This window comes from Muscardinus avellanarius (genome assembly GCF_963383645.1).
Source record: "Muscardinus avellanarius genome assembly, chromosome: 1".
NCBI classification, from domain to species: Eukaryota; Metazoa; Chordata; class Mammalia; order Rodentia; family Gliridae; genus Muscardinus; species Muscardinus avellanarius.
The window spans coordinates 63538501-63559304 of NC_137786.1; the positions used below are offsets into that span (position 1 = coordinate 63538501).

The following is a 20804-nucleotide window of genomic DNA, read 5'->3' on the forward strand; positions in this document are numbered from 1 at the left end:
TCTCTTAAGCCAGTGTGGCTGGCTTCGAACCAGCGTGATCCTCCTGTCTCCGCCTCCCAAGTGCGGGGATTACAAGCATGCGCCACCACGCCCGGCTTAAATTTTCTGAATCATTAAATGCTTTTCCTTTCTGGGTACTACTCGTCATATAGAATTAATTATTTCTGAGTATTAAATGGGTGCCTGGTAGTAAACCGATATAAAAAGAAGTTCAGCCAGGCACTGTGGTGCATACCTGTAATCCCAGTACTCGCGAGGCTGATACACAAGGATTACAGGTTCGAGGTCAGCATGTGATAACTTAGACCCTGTTTCAAAATAAAAAAGGGCTGAGGGCCTAGCTCAGTAGTAGAGCCCCTCTGGGCTCAATTTCCAGTGCCAAAATATAAAAATAAAAAAAGAAAGGAAAGGAAGGAGGGATGAATTTGAATAGGACTTTTCTGAATACAGCAACATCTGATTAAGATAATTTAATTACAGTTGATAGTTCTATTCAAACCTTTTCAAATTGCGTGTTTTGGGGCCAAACAAGTAATCTACATCAGATTCTATTTTGAAGCAATTGATTCATCACATTGTGTGGGCGAGAGACTAAGAATGTACGTGGCTGCCTTTAATTCCTTAATTTATTATGTTAAGTACCTCTTCTGAGCTCAGCATCATGCTAGGTACTGGAGATGCAGTGCCGAGTAAAACAGCCTGCTTAACTATAAGCTGATCCCATCTCCTCGCTGCAGGAAGACACATTCCTGAGGGGTTTCCAAGAGAAATATAAATATAGAAGGTTCTTGTTTGAAGAAAAGGAGATAGTCGAGTGAGGTGTGTGGTGAGAGCTGTTTTCTGCTTACATAGATCTTTAAACCTGGTAACGCTCTCCTGAGTTGGCAAGCCTCTTCTGACCGACAACTTTGACAGCAAATGCGGTACAGGAAGCTGGAGAGGCCCTTGAAACTTCCCAGGCTACAGATGTTTCTTGAAGTGCATAGGAACTATATACATTGTTAGCTCCAGAAACTTGGCTTCTTTCTTTTCTCTGCATTTTTCAATGTCCGAATAGAAAATAGTCCTTGAGCATCAAACACTACCATATGGTACATGACATAATTTTAGTTTTCATGTCAACTTATATAAAATATTTGCTGAAGGTTCACAATGCTGATAATGTTATCTTAATATTAGAAGTTTCAGGCTTAATTACTCATTTCTGTATGCTTAGGAACAGGGAACTGTAGTGTTTCACTCTGAAATCTGTTTCTTATCAGATTTCAAGCTTAAGAAAAAGAGTGTGAGTATATATTAAAAAGAGTGTGAGTTGATATTCAGATTTTCCTAGTAATTCCACACTTAGACACTTTTCCAAAAGAAGAAATCAGATGCTCAGAAAATGCAGGGATGATCATTGCAGTGGCTTAGAAGAAGGAAAAAATTAGGAGCCAAACAAATGATCAACCATAGGGAACGGTTAAGCTTTAGTTCAAAAATGTGAGAGAATCATATGCAATCGTTAGAAACAGTATTCTTATAGAATAATAAAAAGGGTGGAAAATATTCATCTTCCATTACGTATTTTAGACAGGTTTGTACTAAGCACAATTTTATCTTCATACGAAAATAAACATAAAACAATCAAAGACATATGCAAAAACATAGCAGAATGCTCATATTGGTGATAGTTTGGAAGATGTGACTGTAGGTATTTTCTCTTAATACTTCATGTACTTTCTAGATTTTATTTGGTGAAAAGGTGTTACTTCAGTCAGGTGTGGGTGGCGCACACTTTGTAATCCCAGCATTCAGGAGGCTGAGCCAGGAGGATTGCGGTTTGTGGAGAGCCTCAGCTACTTAGCGAGGCCCTTCACAGCTCAGTGAGGCCCTGTTTCAAAAAAATTTTTTTAAAGACTAAAAAAAAATGTGTTACTTTAAGTAGAAAAAGAAATCTGCATGTGTGAGCCTTGTGTTTATAGAATTATGCACTTGTGTTTATAGAATTATGTACTGAGTTTTTTGCAACATAATAGAATGGCTGCAAGAAGGCTGTATCCTCGGGGCCCTGAGGAGTCACAGGAGTGAGGATACATAGCATGAACCGCTGCCAGCCGCACTGTGGACATAGCTCTAGGGGAAGGTCTGCTGTAGACCTCAGTACTCTTCCATTGGCCACCAGGAAGTGGGCTGCCAGGCAGGGCGCTAGACCCAGGGCTTGGTCTGCCTGTAGAGTAAGGCGAAGCAAGGGTTGGGGTTCCTCTACATTTAATTATAGAATAGCCAGGACACTCAGAGGAGGATCATCTGAGGAGTAGAATTGATTGTGAGAAGCCAAACTTACTAAACACATTGTCTCTTTTGTTTTCCAGATATTTTATCCAGAAACAACAGATGTCTATGATCGGAAAAATATACCAAGAATGATATATTGCATTCACGCCCTGAGGTGGGGGAAAATTAAAACTGAGAGGTTCCATAGGAAGTATATTTAAATTAAACCACAATTTCAATTTTGAAAGATTTTAAGGGACTTTGACAATCTGAAAAACTTTCTATTAGATTCAGATTTTAATTTCCTAATACAAAATTTAAGTGATTGTTTTGTTTTTAATGGGTGTTTTATTTTATTTTTGATGTGGATCATATTGAAAATGGCATACATTCAGACTGCTTGGTGCCCTTTCCCACCCCACTTTCCCTTCCCCCCTCCCAACAATGAGTGTCCAGGCTGACCATGCTACATTCATACTTTTATACATATTCGGATGTAGCTCCTCCATTAATCAACCTCAGCCTTCTTCCTCTCCTACCCTTCCATTCTAGCTTTGCTGAGGTTTCCCCTCCATTATCTGGAGTTCCTCTGGTATTCCTAATACCCCCTAGTTTGGACATATTAGAGAAAACATATGTCCCTTCTCTTTCTGTGCTTGACTAATCTCACTTAATATAATGATTGTTTTGTTTTTAAACTCTATCTCGAAATATAAAACGAGTAAGTGAATGAAGGACTTTTAAGTAAAATAAAAAAATTTAAGTTGAAACTTCAAGGAATCTAATAATAATATGCAACTATATTCTTGAGTTATGATTTAGTTTACAAATGTAACTAAAATACATCAAATAAGCAGCATAGTAATTTTACTTTTGCTTTGATTATTCTTAAGACTATCAATGTGATTGTATTCTTACTATCTATTAAGAAAATCTAAGGATAGTTTCTTTTGATTTTCTGTTCACTAGAACTTGCACTCTAAGGAAGAAAAGGCAATAGAAAAGTTGTTTTATATTAGTTAAATCAAGTCAGGAGCAGTGGCTCATGCCTGTAATCCCAGTACTTGGGAGGCTGAGATAGGAGAATTGAAGATTTGAGAACAGCATGGAGTAACTTAGCAAGACTCTGTTTAAAATTTTTAAAAATTAAGTAGGACTAGGAATGTGGTCAGTAGCAAGACACCCCTAAATTCAATACTCAATAAAACACATGCATATGTGCTCATGCACACACACACACACACACACACACACACACACACACTTAAAGCAAGATACATCATTGCTTTAAAACAATTTTTGATAAATTTATTTTTGAAAATATTAAAATGCTAGCTCACAGATTATGTTTATCTTATTGGCCTGGAAAAAAATGATCATTAGATGGTACAAAGGTGACTCGAAAAACCCAGTTGTGGCTGTTGTCTTGTGTTCACATAGGTAACTAACTGTTGGAAGACTTCATGTCGAATGAAATTTTAAATTCTTTTTACAACATCTGCCTTGTGTTTATATCACTAGAAGTCATTTTCCTGGCAGAATCCTCTGCCTAGGGGTTTATATTAACTTCTTCCTGGCTCTTTTTCTCTCCAAAGGAAACAGTTTCTATAATAATTCATTGCGATGCTGGCCTTCTAGAGAAGAATTTTGATTATGTCATATGATTTGGTTTTTCCCCCAGTCATATTTATGAGATTCCTTTGGAAAATGATAGTTGATAGAAATAGAGACCAAATGGAGGTGTCTTTCTTATGATATTTTCATTCTAATAACTTAGAATAACTGAGGGGGAAAAATACTCCTATACCTCCCTCCTCCTCTTGGTTAGTGTATCATTAGCTGCTCATGAAAACGTGCTTATTTTAAGAAGTATTTTTAGCTTTGTTCCTTATTAAATATTTTTAGAGCTTAAAATGACCACTTAACACTATAGTTAGCACTATTTTTGTTACCTGCTAAGCCAGCCACCTCTGATGAATGCCACTATCGTATTTCTCATCACAGTCTACTCTCCACATCTGTGGTAGGCTTGTATAAGCTCACCTTGATTTTTCTGAAGGGGATGCCTGAAACGCTCATGTTCATCAGCTTATAAAGAAACAGCGGGCCAAGTTCCTTTCTGGTGATACCACTGTTCTAATGAAGTTATGGAATGGCACTGAGGCTTACAAATATTTGTTTGCCATAGTTTTTAACAATTTGGGCAGCTTGGTAAAGAAAGAACAAGCAACTTCTTATTATTGCCAATCATATGCAAATATTGATGTGATATTTTTCTGGGACTGTTTCTCAGTTACTGCCCATGGAGGTCTCCTTTACTTTGTCATCCTGAGAGAAGCTCATGTGGGATCATGCCATTCACCAGATCTTACCTCTCATAGGATGCTTTGGCATTGGAAGCAACATCTGTTTAGTAAATGGCATTCCCTGGGAGAACAGCCTTCACTTTTTCTGTTCTAACGTATTATATGGCTGCCTCTCGCTATGGAACTGAGAAATCCAAATGTTTCTGAAATTTTTTTTTACCAAGACTTTTTTCTACCTAGGCATGGTAGTGTATGCCTGTAATGCCAGTACTTGAGAGGTTGAGATGCAGGTGTCAAGTTGGAGACCAGCCTTAGCAACTTAGCAAGACCCTGCTTCAAAATAAAAATGAAGCCAGGTGTGGTGGCGCACGCTTGTAATCCCCGTGCTTGGGAGGCTGAGACAGGAGGATCACACAGGTTTGAAGCCAGCCTCAGCTACTTAGTGAAGCTCTGAGCAACTTAGTGACACCCTGTTTCCAAATAGAATATAAAATGGGTCTGGGAGTATAGCCCGGAGGTAGAAAGCCTCTGGGTTCCACCCCAGTACCACCAAAATAAATAAATAAATAAATATGAAATAAGGCTTAGGGGTGTATCTTAGAACACCCCTGGGTTTAATCCCCAATACCACTAAATAAAACCCCCTAACAAACAGAAAATAAACTTTTCCTGCTATAGTTTAGAATGTGGTGAATCTCACATGAGGTTGGTATTCTTCAGTGATGGACAAGATACATTTGGAAACTGGGTAGCAGAATCCTTCAGTACGTAGAGCAAGTTTGCCCTGGTGTGTATTTAGAAGAGATGCTAGAAGCCGGGCGTGGTGGCGCACACTTGTAATCCCAGCATTTGGGAGGCTGAGACCGGAGGATCGCGGTTCGCAGACAGCCTCGGCTACTTAGTGAGGCCTTCTGCAACTCAGTGAGACCCTGTTTCAAAATAGGGCTGGGGGTGTAACTCAGAGGTAGGATGCCCCTGGGTACCATCTCCAGACCCACAAAGAAAAAAGAAAAAAAAAGAGATGCTATAAATGAGTGAACCTGTCTTCAGCTATCATATCCTGGCTGTGACGACAGCAGCACTTCTGGTGTAGAGAGTGGTCATTACCCGGTAGAAAATTAGGCGAGTCAGAGATTCTGATTATAGCTCAGGAGCCAGGAGGGAAGGCTGTTCCAGGTGGTTAACTTGCCAGGACTGCCTCCCTCGTGCCCCAGCGTGTGGGCCTGACTCAATCTGCAGAGTTAGCTCCTGGCCCTGACCAAACTTGTCTCGCGTTTCCAGGCTTCATCACCCAGGATCCCCTTGCGCTTGCCCTCACTGCCCGCGCCTGTCTGCCGTCCCTCTTCCTGCCACACCTTTTCATCTTGTTTCTGACCCCGGGCTCATTGCCTGTCACTCATTGACCCCTCTGTCAGTTTAGCTTGCTGTTCTCAATCCCGGACTCCAGGGAATGTCGCCACAGCAACCCTGGAGGAAATTCTCCAGCTTTGCCTGGTGCAGAGAGACTTACCTTCATGGTGGGTGGCCTCATTCTTTTTCCAATAAAAAGTTTATCTTTCTCTTATTTTTTTTTCTTAAGAAAGTAACATATGCTTATTGTGGGGAAAACTGGAAAATTCAGAAAGAATGTCAGTCAAAAGAAAGGCTAAAACATGCACTATCTCCATACCAAGTAAAAACCACTGTTACTATTTTGGTGTCTTTGGACTTAAAATCTGTATATGACATGTTTTCCTTCTGTGGCTTCTTTTGGAATGTTTTAAAGTCTGTGTAGTGAAAATGAACCCGTTCAAGAAGTAAGGGCCTTGCCAGTTAGTACACTGATCTCTTTTTAATGTCTGGAGATCTTATTTGGATGGGGATTTAGAATAAATGATACCAGGTAACTGTTAAATGTTTAAACATTAGTTATAACATTGAATATCTTTTTAAAATAATTATGTGACTGTTAAAAAATAAGTGTAATTGTTTAAAAAAAATCAGTGTAACTTTTAACACTTGAGTGTGATTTTAACACTTCAAATACTTAAAGAACAAGTGAAATGCCCAGATACCTTTTACACACTTATGCTGAAATCTATTCTGAAAGATTCACATCACAGACTTCACTCATTTTGACTTGTCATAGAATTGTTAAATTATGTTGATAACTACCCAAAGGAAACATTATCTTAGCATCACCAGAAATCAAAGGGTCCTCTTCACACGGCTACTGCAGATCTGGCTTCTGATCCTATCAGGCACTGGTCAGAATATGGAACCACTTTGGGTTCTTCTCCCAAGCTCAGTCAGACCTTGGCCACCAGTATAGGCTTAACACTCTTAAGTCAGACCTTTTCTTATTTTCAATACATGTCTTTAAGGTAGGTTTTTATTTACAATCTGGTTACTCCCCCTCCTCCATATCACCCTGCAATGATTTACTTCCTAAATCTTTCTTGGCCAGGACTATACACTCCATTGTCCTGTCATAATGATGTATTGGCTTGACCTGTGAGCATTATTAAAAGCTTATGTATTCATTTCTTCATTTTTTTCTTGAAATTAGTTGGACTTTCTGGAGGCTTCTGTCTCCCAGGAGACAAAGGATTGACTGTACCTAGAGCTCTTTAGACTGCTTGTCTGATTTATCATCTCGGAGCGTGTTTGCAGGCCTCTCTCTGCTTTGTTATTGAGTGTGGCCATTGATGCTGGACTCTCTTTCCACCTGGCTATTTTTGCCTCCACATACACTTGTAGCCTTTCCTCAGGGCACTTTCTTTGATTTTTTTTTTTTTTTTTGGAACTATATGGCTTATTCGGTATTCCTGATTTTCGTTCTTTCCTGGAGTATCTACAGTATAAAAAGATGTACATACCTGTGTACTGTAAACAGTTGTTGAAGAAAAATGTGCTTATGATTTAATTATACTACTTTTGTAAGAATTAAAATAATTATGTGTGGATTATCTCTTTTTGTGTAACAACTTCCTTTCTGTATAGTCTGTTATTCTCTGTTGATTATTGTTTTGAACTTCTGGCCTTTTATATACTTAACCAAGATTATCATCTTATTTTTGGTGGACCAGTTTTTTCAGTTTGGATAGCCAGAGCTCTTTATGGCCAGCCCCTTTGTCCTTGATAGCACCGTCTCTGGCATTCTATGAAATATCCTTGCCTTGTGGTTACTGCCAGATGTTGGTGACCTATTCTGATTACTCCTGCCTTAAGATATGGAATCAACGACCCTGTTAAAAAAATCCCTTTAAAATTCTGTGTTCATAGTGACTTTTCTAGCTTAAAACTCTAACCAAATACTTTCTTCACTGGGTCCATTCCCTTGCCTCCCATCTGAGTTGCCAAAATGATAGAGGTGTCTCTCCTTGTATTGGGTTTTTATTGAGTAGGTTTCAACAAATGAAATGTGTGAAAGTTTATTTATAAGCCAAGAATAGATAGAAAACAAAAAATAGCTACCCCCACACCAAGGGGAAGGGTTCTCAAAAGAGAGTAACAGTTAAAGTTCTTGGGAGGTGAGCTTTTAGACCTTATTGAGGTTCCCCATCTACTCTTTTATGATTGGTCAGAATTGAATCTTAAGGACCCTTGGTCTTGACCCATTTCAATCCTTAGGCTTTAATGTCCTGTGGCCATGTCTGCTAGCTGGCCTTCCCCATCCTGTTTACACAGCTTGTCCTCAGAATGGAGCCCACAGAAAGGCTCAAGTTTTGTTTTGAGTTCCACAGCCCTGGCCTGGTCATTCTTACCTTTATATCTTATTAACCTTCCCTATTTTTGTTCTTTATACAGATGGCCTCTTTTAACCCTCTGTTCCTGGGTCCTCCGCCCTGCCTCAACATCATGAGGGTGTTGGATTCTGTTTTTCTTACTGAGTTATTTATTTGACGAGTAAGACCCTGTTACTCTGACAACCACAAATAGAAGATCTGTCTACCTCCCCTCCATGGAAGGGTTACTGTTCCTGCTACAGCTTCTCTAGCTGGGTACAGCAGCCCAGTTTTCAAGTGCAGGGAAGATCCCAAAATGACACACATTTGGGGTTCTGCATTTGTGAAATTCAGCTGTGGCAGACACACTTCTGGTTGACCAGCTATTCCAAACACCTGACTGCTTTGTGGAGGAGTGCTCCTCTCCCCAGTGTTCCCACACTCAGGAGGCTGCCTGGCTCACCAGCTTGCCTTTGAATCTTTCCCTTGGGAATTTCTGCACAACTTTTCTTAGCACTTTCCCTCAAAACCCTCTTTCTCCCTAAGAAACTACTTGAACTGTTTCCTCCCTAAAATACTACATCAATTGTATCTCTTATAGTGAACATAATTTGGGGACAGAGCCATAACCTAAAGGACTAACTTTAACCCTGTGTTCTCAGGGGAGATATCTGGAGTATTGAGATGGGAGGTGAAGGGGCATCTTTCAAATCAGTCCTTGTTTAGAACTCTCCCCATGTTCGTAATGGACCATCCTCTCTTCCACTTCCTGTGTGAGTTAACACTGGGTCTAGACTTTCTGTCCTACTGAATTCTAAGCTCATTGGAGCTGCGCCCCATGCTCTGCTGCCTACATAGCATGTACCCTGAAGTCTCTGGAGCACACATTTTCCACTTTTCTGAAGTTTAGCTTAACTGATTTCCCGGTGGTAAGGGTGTTTCAAGATACCTTTGGTTTGGGGCTGAAAATTGGGCATAGAACCCTGGTCTTGACATAATATTGACAGTGGTATATGTAACTAACCTGGGACCATAATCTGGTCCAGTAGATAAAACCATTTCAAACATAAAGTCAGTGAGAGGAAATAGTAAAAAGATTTTTAGTATTGGAAAGAGTGGAGAAACCACTGTTTTAGGTTGTCAGTAAGTGTAACAAATGACATGTTTATTTAACAAAGGATAACAGTAAAAATAAACACAAAGTAAAAATAAAAACAAAGACTTGTGGAGCTTTTCACTATATGCCTCTGCTATTCAAAGTACTTTTTACAGGCATAATCTAATTTAATCTGCACAACATACCTCTGTGGTAGGTACTATTATTAGTTTCACCCTATAACTCAAAGCAATTATGGCACACACAGGTTGCCCAAGGTCACACGGTTAGTAAACTCTGGAGTTTAGACTAAACCCAGGCTATGTAACAATGGAACCTGTGCTATTACCAATCCAGCCCGCCATTGGCTTCCAACATGTCTCTTCTACTAAGAAAATTAAAGGAAGACAGGTGAGGTACATGCTTATAATCCCAGTTCTTGGAAGGCTCAGATAAGAGGATTATAAGGCCAGCCTAAGCATTTTTTGTGAAGATTTAAAGAACTTTATTAAAAAAGATAGAAATACAGAAGACAGTTAAAGTCCCATGCCATTCAGAAATGGCATGGGGTGGGGGGCAGTTCAAGCAAATTCACCCAAAGATACAACGCGTGGACCAGACTTTTTTTTTTTTTTTTTTTTTTTGCAGTACTGGGGTTCCTGGAAGCCCTTCTATCTGGGCTACACTCCCAGACATATATATATATATATATATATATATATATATATATATATATTTATATTTATTTATTTTTAATTTGGAAACAGGGTCTCTTGAGCCAGCAAGGCTGGCTCCGAACCAGCGCGATCCTCCTGTCTCCGCCTCCCATGCGCAGGGATTACAAGCGTGCGCCACCACGCCCGGCGGACCAGTCTTTTTATACACGACACCCTCCATCTTGTTCATGTAATTCTGACATAGTAAAAACCCTGTAAGGTTCCTTCCCCACCAAGGTGTCTCCTTTCATGAAGGTCGAACCCCTTCTCCCATCCTAGCTAGATTATTAGTCTAAGCATTTTATCAAGACCCTGTTTAAAAAAAAAATAGAAAGGACTGGGGTATAGCTTGGAGGTAGAATGTCCCTGGGTTCAATCCCTAGTAGGAAAAAAAGAAAAAAAACAAAGGAAGGAGGGAGGTAAGGAAGGGAGATCAAAAGAACAGCTAGCCTCAGACTTGAACTTCAGCACAGGTCTCTGAATCATTTTATTTATTTATTTACTGTGGTACTAAATAGTACTGTGGTACTGTGGGTGAACCCAGGGATTTCTACCTCTGAGCTACACCCCAACTCTATTTTTTAAATTTGGTACTGGGGATTGAACCCAGGGGTGTTCTACCTCTGAGCTACACCCCAGCCCTACTTTTTATTTTATTTTATGTTTTGAAACAAGGTCTTGTTAAGTGACCGTGCATTAGTCTCAAACCTGCGATCCTCCTGTTTCAGCCTCCTTAGTACCAGAATTATAGGCGTGTGCCACCATTCCTGGCAAAATTGTTATATTTAAAGTAATTAAAACGAGAAATCCTGGAACTTGAGAACTGGAAGGACCTTGGGAAGTTATTTCAGTCCAGGACCTTGGGAAGTTATTTCAGTCCAGAGGCTTCATTTTGTAGATGAGAGAACTGAATGATACAGACCTGCATACTGCCAGTCGTGGGCGGGCCAGAGCCGGGGCTGCTGAGTGCAGTGCTGTGGTCTTTCTGGTCTGCGTGAGGCTTTGATTTACAAACATTCATCCCACATGTTATGGCCCAAAATGAGCTGCACGTGATGTGATCCAGAAACACTGAAATAAATGCAGCTCCTGCCTTTTAAGTTTGCATTTCATTACTATAGACCCTTTTAATGTGTGTATATAGAAAGTAGTAGAAAAAAATTCAAAAATTTTTTGGACTTCCTGTATTACTTCCCAGACTTTTACTAATATTATTTGTACGAATAAGAGCACTTGGGCCAGTGAGCATTTTAGCTACTTTGGGGAAACCCATCTGTTGCCAGCCTGAGTTCGCAATACAGGTGTACTATACCTGCTGGTGTGGTGAGAGGCTCCCAATTTTACACAGTGACCTTTTTTAGACACAGGAAGTGATGGTGACATTAAACTCATGGCTTCCTTTAGAATGTTTCCAGTCCTTTGGGTTGGCTGTTATTAAGTTCAGTGTTGAGGGTCTATGTTCAATTGGTATTTTTTAATATATTCAATTAAATTTTTTTAAGATTAAGACTCTATTTCCAGCTGAGCATGGTGGTACATGTCTGTAATTCCAGCACTTGGGAGGCTGAGACAGCAGGATCCCATGTTCTAGACCAGCATCAGCAACTTAATAAGACTCAGTAACCTAGAAAGACCCTGTTTTACAAACAAAACCAAACAGAGCTGGGGGTGTGACTCAGAGGTAGAATGGGTTCAATCCCCAGTACTACACAGACCATTTCCTACACACCTCAGTTAATGAATGGCCTCATTTCAACTTCAATGCTTAGGAAGAGCAGTTTGTTGTTGCTGATTCTTTTTGGCATGGGAATGCTGAGTAAATACAGTTTCCTAATACACATTTTCCCCTTCAAGTAATCTGCTTGAAGGCACCTGCTACATAGAGACTTGCTATAAAGTTCTCACACTGTAAAAAGTGAGCTACTTAAAGTCAATAGTTTAAACTTCAGCATCAGAGATAGTAAGTACTGAGAGTTGAAGCTGAGTAGAAAATAGTCACTAAATTCTAAAAAAAAATTTAATGAGTGTATTTAATGAGTTTAATTTCACTTAAGCTAAATGAAATTTGTACCTGATCGATACTAACTAGAGGAAATCTTGGACGTAATTTTAAAAGCAAACTCTTCATACACAAAAGCTAACTTGCCAGCACCACCTTGTGGTGATTTATTTTTAGTTGTTAATCCAGGATATTTGCTTATTGTGAAATTTATTTTACTGTTACAGTGTACATTGGAAAAATAGAAAGTATAATTGGAAATATCCACCTAATTTCTTTATTACCAAAGAGAAAAGTAACACTTTTGCTTAGTATAAGTCTTCCATTTTATATTGCCAACAAACCTGTTTTTGTTTTAAGACAGGGTCTCCCTATGTTGCCATATTAACCTTAAACTCTTGGGCTCAAGTGATCCTTCCTGCTTCAGCCTCCAGAGTAGCTGAGACTATAGACATGTGTAACCACACCCTGTTAAACCTATGCTTTGTGGCAGCCAAACACTTTTAATTTAGGGACAATGTGTGTGTGTGTGTGTGTGTGTGTGTGTGTGTGTGTGTGTGTGTGTTTGTGTGTTTGAGAGAGAGAGAGAGAGACAGAGAGACAGACAGAGACAGAGAGACAGAGACTGAGGACGGAACCCAGGGGCCTTCTACCTCCTGGTTATACCCCAGACCTATTTTACATTTTATTTTATTTGGAAACAGAGCCTCACTAAGCTACTGAGGGTGATTTCAAACCTGCAATCTTCCTATATTAGCTTCCCAAGTACTGGGATTACAAGCGTGTGCCACCATCCTCAGCTTGAGGAAACTATTTTTATATAAGAGGTATTTTCTAAGTACTCATTAACTAATGTGTGGATAAATAGGATATCATGCAAAGAGAGTTACACCAACATCTTCAAACACAGCTGTCTTGCCCTCTTTCCAAAACTGACATGAAATTCTAAAAGAATAATTTTTGAAAAATACACTTTTAGTTTAAAAAAAAATCAATCATCCACTGACCAGAGATTTGAACAACTTCTGACAGAAAGTAGACAGAGGAGACTGGTTCCCCAAGAAACAAGCTGGGAAGAGAACACAATGCAAAATGCTGAAGGGTGTAGCAGAGCCCCGGCTGAAGGGTGTAGCAGAGCCCCAGCTGAAGGGTGTAGCAGAGCCCCGGCTGAAGGGTGTAGCAGAGCCCCGGCTGATGTGGGCTTTGCTCTGAGTAGGGAGAGCCAGAAAAGGAGAGCCTCGAAGTCACTGCATGGACAAGCAGAGCCTCTGGTCCTCCCTAGAGCAGCAAGCACAGACGCCAGTGGCCAGACAGCCGGACAGTACCCAAGAGGGCTAAGAACCTCAAGTGGGGACAGGGAGACCTCAGTCTACGAAGGAAAGACCCTGGCAGCCTCCTGGCCACGGTTCCATTGTCTCCCACAGCCTCCCTGATGGTGGCTCTTGTCATGGGCACCTGCCATCAGCAACAGACAAATTGAAGTCTCAAACCCCAGCATGAGCACCAGAACAAAAAATGCCAGATGTTTAAGGGAAACAGACCCCATGAAAGGTGCATTCGCTTTGACAAATGGAACCAACATCCAAGGAACAAATAAAAATGTTAAAATATATACAATTGGCAATTCATTTAACTTATATACTCAATAAATATTTATTGAGCACTTATATACAGCAGAACCAAAGATGGACTTTTTTTGGTGGGGGATCAAACCCGGGGCCTTATATATGGATGCCAGGCAAAAGCTCTTCTACCTACCGAGCAATTACCCCAGCATCAAAGATAAAACTAAAGGAAAACTTGGTACCAATAAAATTAGAAATTAAGCCGGGCGTGGTGGTACATGCTTATAATCCTAGCATTTGGGAGGCTAAGACGGGAGGATCGCAGTTTGTGGACAGCCTCAGCTACTTAGTGAGGCCCTCCACAACTCAGTGAGACCCTGTTTCAAAATAAAGTATAAAAAAATTGGGCAGGGGGTATAGCTCAGAGGTCAAATACCTCTGGGTTCCATCCCCAGACCTGCAAAAAAAATTAGAAATTAATAGAATGTATAGTTATCTAAATTATCAGTGCATAATATAAAAATAAAGGAATGGGTCTAAAACTTTAGATTATCTTGATTTTACCTAGGTAGAGAAGTAGATGTAGAGTTGTATGAAAGATATTAGATACTAATTAGCTTAGGCTTTGATATAAAGATATAAATTTAAAAGCATATTAAAATTTAACAAGTTATTACCATAGTAATATACACTAAAGGAACATATAAACTACTTAAAACAGTTATAAAACTTGTTAGAAAATATTTTGTATATATGTCCTACTTAAGTTTTACTATCCTATTTTCAAATTTTCTCCCAGAAATGTTTATAATTTTCTTGTGAATTAGTACGAGCGCACATTTGAATTTGTAGAAAGGGAGGAGGGAAATGTAAATCAGGTACTCTGAAAGAGACTGAAGTGGTACAATGTTACACTTTTGATTATTCATTTATTGTCATTTCTTAAATGATGGTTTGTTTTCCCTGACAATTATTTTGCAGCTTTACTGTACCTATTAAATTTTGCACAATTTCAAAGTTGCTGTTACTGGAAAGTTGCTAGTGAAAACGTTGTTTCATTCATTCCATGTGATCAGAGCTCCCTTTATTTTTATTTTATTTTATTTCATTAATTTATTTGCCATGCTGAGTTTAAACCGAGGGCCTTGTACATGTGCGACACGTGCTCTACCACTGAACCGCATCCCCCGCCCCAGTGTTTCATTAAATGGAATATTTTCCCCACGTAGTAATGAGTTGAGAAGTGGTGCATATAATATTAATGGTTTTGAAAATGTCAGCATGACATCCTAATGACCTAGTTTTAATTATAATGACTTGTTTGGCATGAACCTTTGGTAGTAAAGTCTTCAAAAGCTATATAAACAGTCTTATACCTTTGATAATCTCTGAAGACCTAGAATTTAAACTAAGGAATGTATCCTGTCTTTCTAGCTTTGAGTTATGATACGTAATGGCTGTTTCACGCTGACGAATGATCCCAGTAGAATATGTTTTCCCCTTGGACAAAATATGAATATCACATGTGATTTTAGTGCTAAAATTAAAATTATCATATGGTAAAAAATAACATTTTTTTGTCCTTTGGTATGTCTTTGAAAGGAAAAGGCGGGGGGTAAATGAGAGAAAAGCAAATTCTTTTCACCAAAAGTCCTTAAAATTCAAACATGTATTGATGAATGTTTCCTGGAAGAACTACAAATGGTCAATACACGTATGAAAAATGCTTAACCTCGCCGCTAGTGAGGAATGATGCAGACTTGTCTAACATGCTACTGGTGTCAGATTGGGAAAGGTTTTATTGATAACATTCTGGGGTGATACGAAGAAAATGACATTCACGTGGATGGGTGGTAGAGCGGGATGTGCCTATCAGGGGATTCTAGGTTCAACAGGAAAGTCAGTTTCACACAACTTCCAGAAGCCACATCTGGTGCCAGGTGTTCAGAAGGATGAGAGCCTGAAACTTGGCCAGCTGGCAGGAGGGGTCCCTTCTCCCTGAGACTTCCCCACACTTTACCCGGCTATACACACCAGCCTACTCTGTTCTCTTCAGCAAACCAGGTGACAACTGGAGTGCCAAGGAGTGGGACTCATATTGGTGGATTTGAGCCTCCCTGGCTTAGAAGCCTCAGGCCCCCCCAAACCACCAACTATTTTAACACCCCCACCGCACAACTTCCCAGCTGCGTGCAAGGGGCATTCCAGTTATAATGGTCATGGAGTTCAGCAAGACCCAGAGATATGTTGCCTGTTGACTATTGACTCTTTCAGGTGAAGAGACAACTTATCCCAGTACTTGGGAGGCTGAGACAAGAGGATCACAGGTTCGAGGACAGCCTCAGCAAATTAATGAGACCCTGTTTCCAAATTTAAAATGGGACTGGCAGTGTAGCTCAGAAGTAGAATGATCCTGGGTTTGATTCCCAGGAAAACACACACACACACACACACACACACACACACACACACAGAAACACACAAATACAATTTAACAACCAAATTATTTTCTACCAAAGCAATGGTGCTCAGTAGCAAAGTCAAAAGTATACCTTTATTTATTAAGTTCTCAGGAGAATAGAAAGTTAGGTTCAGATTCTCATGCTGAAAAGAAATGTTGTTTTAATTCCTTTACTCACAAAAAATAAATGAGTATAGGACAGTCACAGCACAGTTAATTATGACAAAACATCGCTGGGGAGGGGCAGAAACAGGATGAGGTGGGGATTAGGGGCTCAAGTGCATTGTGGCTGCAAAGGGAGCTCTGCAATAGGTGGATGGGCTCCAGTCCTATTTCTAACCCCAAGTGCCAGGGAAGTCATTCCTGACTTCAGGATAAAAAGGCTTCATTCATTCATTCATAAATAAATTATATATATATATATATGTGTATGTGTGTGTGTGTATGTGTGTGTGTGTCCCTTTTCACATATGTTTATACAAATATATATTTTAATAGAAGCTTTCTTATTAAAACAGTATATAACAATTTAAAAAATGAGTATAGTCTCTCTCTCTCTCTTTTTTTTTTTTTTTTTTTTTTGGTGGCACTGGGGATGGAACCCTTTTACCTCCGGGCTACACTCCCAGACCTATTTTATATTTTTTTATTTGCAAACCGGGTCTCTTAAGCCAGCGCATGTGGCAGGCTTTGAACCTGCACGATCCTCCTGTCTCTGCCTCCTAAGTGCGGGGATTACAAGCGTTCACCACCATACCCAGCGAGTATAGTCTCTTTTTAAGATCAAAATGTGGAAGAATACATGTAAAGCTTTCAATATGTGTACATCTTTCAATCAGGCAATTCTGATTTAGAGATTTATTGTAAAAAAGAAATATGCACAAAGATGTGTGTGTGTCTATAACTAGGTTCAATGAAGCCTTATTTTCCATAGTTAACAGTGTTAATCTAAATATACAATAATTGCTTAGTTATATTTGTATTCTAGAAAAACAAGTTTATGGAACAGATGTGTTCAAAAGTAATATTAAAAGGATTTCTAAAAAAACATTTAGTGTTTAACTCTGGGTAATTTTTTTTTTTTTTTTTTTGAGATGGGATCTTGCTATGTTGCCCAGGATAGCCTTAAATTCTTAGGTTCAAGTAATGCTTGTGCCTCAGCCTCCCGAGTGGCTGAGACTACAACTGTCCACCTCCATGCCCAGCTAAGTGACGATTTCATGTGTACTTTGTGTGTGTGTGTGTGTGTGTGTGTGTGTGTGTGTGTGTGTGGTACTGGGGTTCCTGGAAGCCCTTCTACCTCCGGGCTACACTCCCAGACCTATTTTATACTTTAATTTGGAAACAGGGTCTCTTAAGCCAGCGCGGCTGGCTTTGAATCTGCACGATCCTCCCTGTCTCTGCCTCCCAAGTGCGGGGATTACAAGCGTGCGCCACCACGTCCCGCTCATGTGTGCTTTATTTAAAACATGAATCTCTAATGTTAAAATTTGATTATATATTACTTTTCTAATTTTTATAGAAATTATGATCAAAGAATGTCATTTTCAATGCAAGCTACTTCCATTCACTAATCATGCATTTGAAGAATTTGATTTAATACTATTAGGAAGGCTTGATCTTGGATTTCTTTAATGTGCTTAAATAAAATATATTTTACAAGCTACTGAGATCCATTTCATTTAAAGCAGTCAGCTTGAAATACTCAAGCCATCACAATAATTTTTAGATTATTTTCCCACATATATTATTGTGTAATTTCTAACTTGTAATTAAATTCTCAAATTATAAAACTATTGAAATTGCTAAGAGTGCATACAGGATATTTTATTTGATTTAATTTGGGGACAGGGAAGGTTAACATACATATGTACCATATTAAGTGGGAAAAGCACACTTAGATACTGTCTGACTAGTCCTCTTGTCAGGTTATGGGTAGGCGAATGAATGGCATCATTACTGCCTTAGGGATTGTTAAACATGTACACTTTATTCTCTATTTTCCTCTTAGCAATATGACATATCATGATTTGGCTTCAGCTCACCCCCTCCACCAATAGTTTTGACACTCTCTTTATTGGTTCTGAAAATGTAAAATGTCTGTAGTAATCCCAGTACTTAGAAGGATGAGACAGGATTGCAGTGGCATATGCCTGTAACCCCAGCTACTTAGGAGATAGTAAGATCACAAATTCAAGGCCAGCCTGAAAAATTTAGTGAGTCCCTGTCTCAAAATAAAAAAGGCCCTGTTATATGTAGCTTAGTGGCAGAGCACCCCTGAGTTCAATCTCCAATACTGCCAAAAAGAAAAAAAAATAGTTTATGACAATTAAGTTTCTGATAATTTGTATCTTATCTTTCAGCTTATATCTGTTCAAATTAGGAATAGCACCTCAGATCCAAGATTTGTTGGGCAAAGTGGACTTTACAGGTACCGCTCTTTAAAATATTTTATAATTTAGTTACTAAAAATGTACTAATACTTTTTCATTTTGGTGTTATTGATTCCCTTTTATTATTGACAATAAGAGAAAGCATACCTGTCTTTCATAAACTCAGCCAGATTCCCCTTCCCCATGTTTGAAATGAGAAACTCAGGTTGGAATTTTCTAAGGTTCTTATTTAGAAATGGTCCCACCTCTAGGTGAAGGAAATACTATAGATGAGCAAATAAGGTGACCTAACTGAGAGAATGGGAGGGGGAAGAGGGAAATTCTCTAATGTTCATAATGTGCATTAACAGACATGAAAAGGAGGGAGGGGGAGAAAATGGGGTGGGAATTGGGTAAGGGCTAATTGGGTGATGTGTGCATGTGTGTCTTCACCATCTTGTACTCCATTAAGTTGTATGACTACAATTTAACAATAAAAAAAATTTTAAAAAATGGTCTCACCTTTCCAAGGAAGACATTTATTGATATGACTATATTCATTCCTGCCTCCATCTCTGTCTGTGGCTGCCTTTGATTTTTGTTATTATTCTTTTTTAGAGGAGGAAATCAGTAATATGAGAAAAGAACTTGAGAAATATGGAATACAGATGCCATCTTTCAGCAAAATAGGTGGTATTCTGGCCAATGAACTATCTGTGGATGAAGCTGCATGTAAGTCTGTTTAAAATACAGGGCATGGTGGCACATACCGGCATGGGGGCACACACCTGTAATCCCAGTATTTGGGAGGCTGAGACAGGAGGATTGTAGGTTCAAAGTCCTCAGCAACTTAGTGAGACCCTGTTTCAAAATTAAAAAAAAAGAAAAAAGGGATGGAAGTGTAGCTCAAAGGTAGAATGCCCTTGGGTTCATTCCCCACTACCACAAAAAAACCTTTTCTTTGAAATATAACTTAACTGTTGATTTTTGATGACATGAAATAGAATATACTTAGAAAATACCAAGAACCCTGAAAGTCTATATTATTTGTGTTATGGGTAGTTAATGTGAGGATGTCAGAACATTACTAAGTAGTTGATTTTGGACTGTAGGCATTTACTTGTGCAACATGAATTAAGAGGTTCCAGCAATATTTTCCAAAATATTTCCATATTTTCTATGTCTTCAGGTTTTAGTGGTAGCATACATCACTGTCGTTTAGTGTTGAAAGCTAAATTACAGCTAATTCTTGGAACCAACCTATCTATTACTGTGAAACTATGCCTGTTGCCTTCACCAGAGAACAAGATCTGACTCATACATCTAAGCCCCGTGTGGCTGGCAACGCACTTGGTTCCTTTTAACCACTCAGCGTAAGGGGATCAAATGAATAGGGCTCACTTAACAGATGCTGCAGTCAGGACCAAAGACAGGGATGCTGTCAGGTATTCCTTGATGTGTCTGTGACCAATCTCTCTCTCTCTCTCTCTCTCTCTCTCTCTCTCTCTCTCTCTCTCTCTCTCTCTCTCTCTCCCTCTCCCCTCTCCCCCTCTCCCTCTCCCTCTCCCTCTCCCTCTCTTTCTCCCTCCTTCTCTCTCTTTCTTCCTCCTTCCCTCTCTTTTTCCTCCCTCCCTCCTTCTCCCTTTTTTGAAAACCTATTAGAAGCCAAGGAAGACAGTAAAGCTGCTTGAATTCACTCAGTGTCAACACAACTGCCAGTGTTGTCTTTTTGCTCATAAAAACCTTTTTTCTCTTTTCAGTACATGCGGCAGTCATAGCCATTAATGAAGCTATTGAAAAAGGAATCGCAGAGCAGACCATTGTAACACTAAGGAACCCCAATGCAATGCTAACTTTAGTGGATGACAGCTTGGCACGGGAATATCAGCGAGAACTCTGGGAGGCCAAAAAGAAAAAAGAGGAAAATGCAAGGCTGAAGGTACCTAATTAGATCCTGAGTAACAAATGCAGTGATGATATGATTAGCAGTTACTAGTTTGAAGAAGCCTTAATGCACCCCTCCTTGGCGGTACTTGGGGTACTCTTGTTCCCCATCCTAATGCCATACTAATAAGCCACTTTCCTGGTAGGTCAGTTGTTGAAAACTGTGTCTACACTGGGGACTTCTACTTCATCACCAACTTTTCTCTCATTAAGCTCTGGCGTCTTGGTTTCAGCTCCCTTGCTTTATTTGATGGCTTTTCTTCACCTGGTGGCCTCCACCAGCCTGGTGCCCCATATTTCTTGAGCTTCCCTGTCCCCCTGGCTTGCCCGAATCTTGGCTGCCATGATCTTCTTCGGCCATGATCTCGTCACGTCTCTTCTT

The 20804-nt window shown here is 39.6% G+C and overlaps 1 protein-coding gene across 1 annotated transcript in view; it reads left to right on the forward strand.

Moving 5' to 3' along the window:
• The window catches only part of IQGAP2 (IQ motif containing GTPase activating protein 2), a gene marked incomplete at both ends in the record, with an annotated part of 316582 nt that overhangs the window by 171878 nt on the left and 123900 nt on the right, over nt 1-20804 (forward strand). The window contains 4 exons of the mRNA XM_080692165.1: nt 2355-2431; nt 18470-18537; nt 19097-19210; nt 20239-20417. Coding sequence (XP_080548291.1) covers nt 2355-2431; nt 18470-18537; nt 19097-19210; nt 20239-20417 — 438 coding nt within the window. The remainder of the gene's footprint in view (nt 1-2354; nt 2432-18469; nt 18538-19096; nt 19211-20238; nt 20418-20804) is intronic.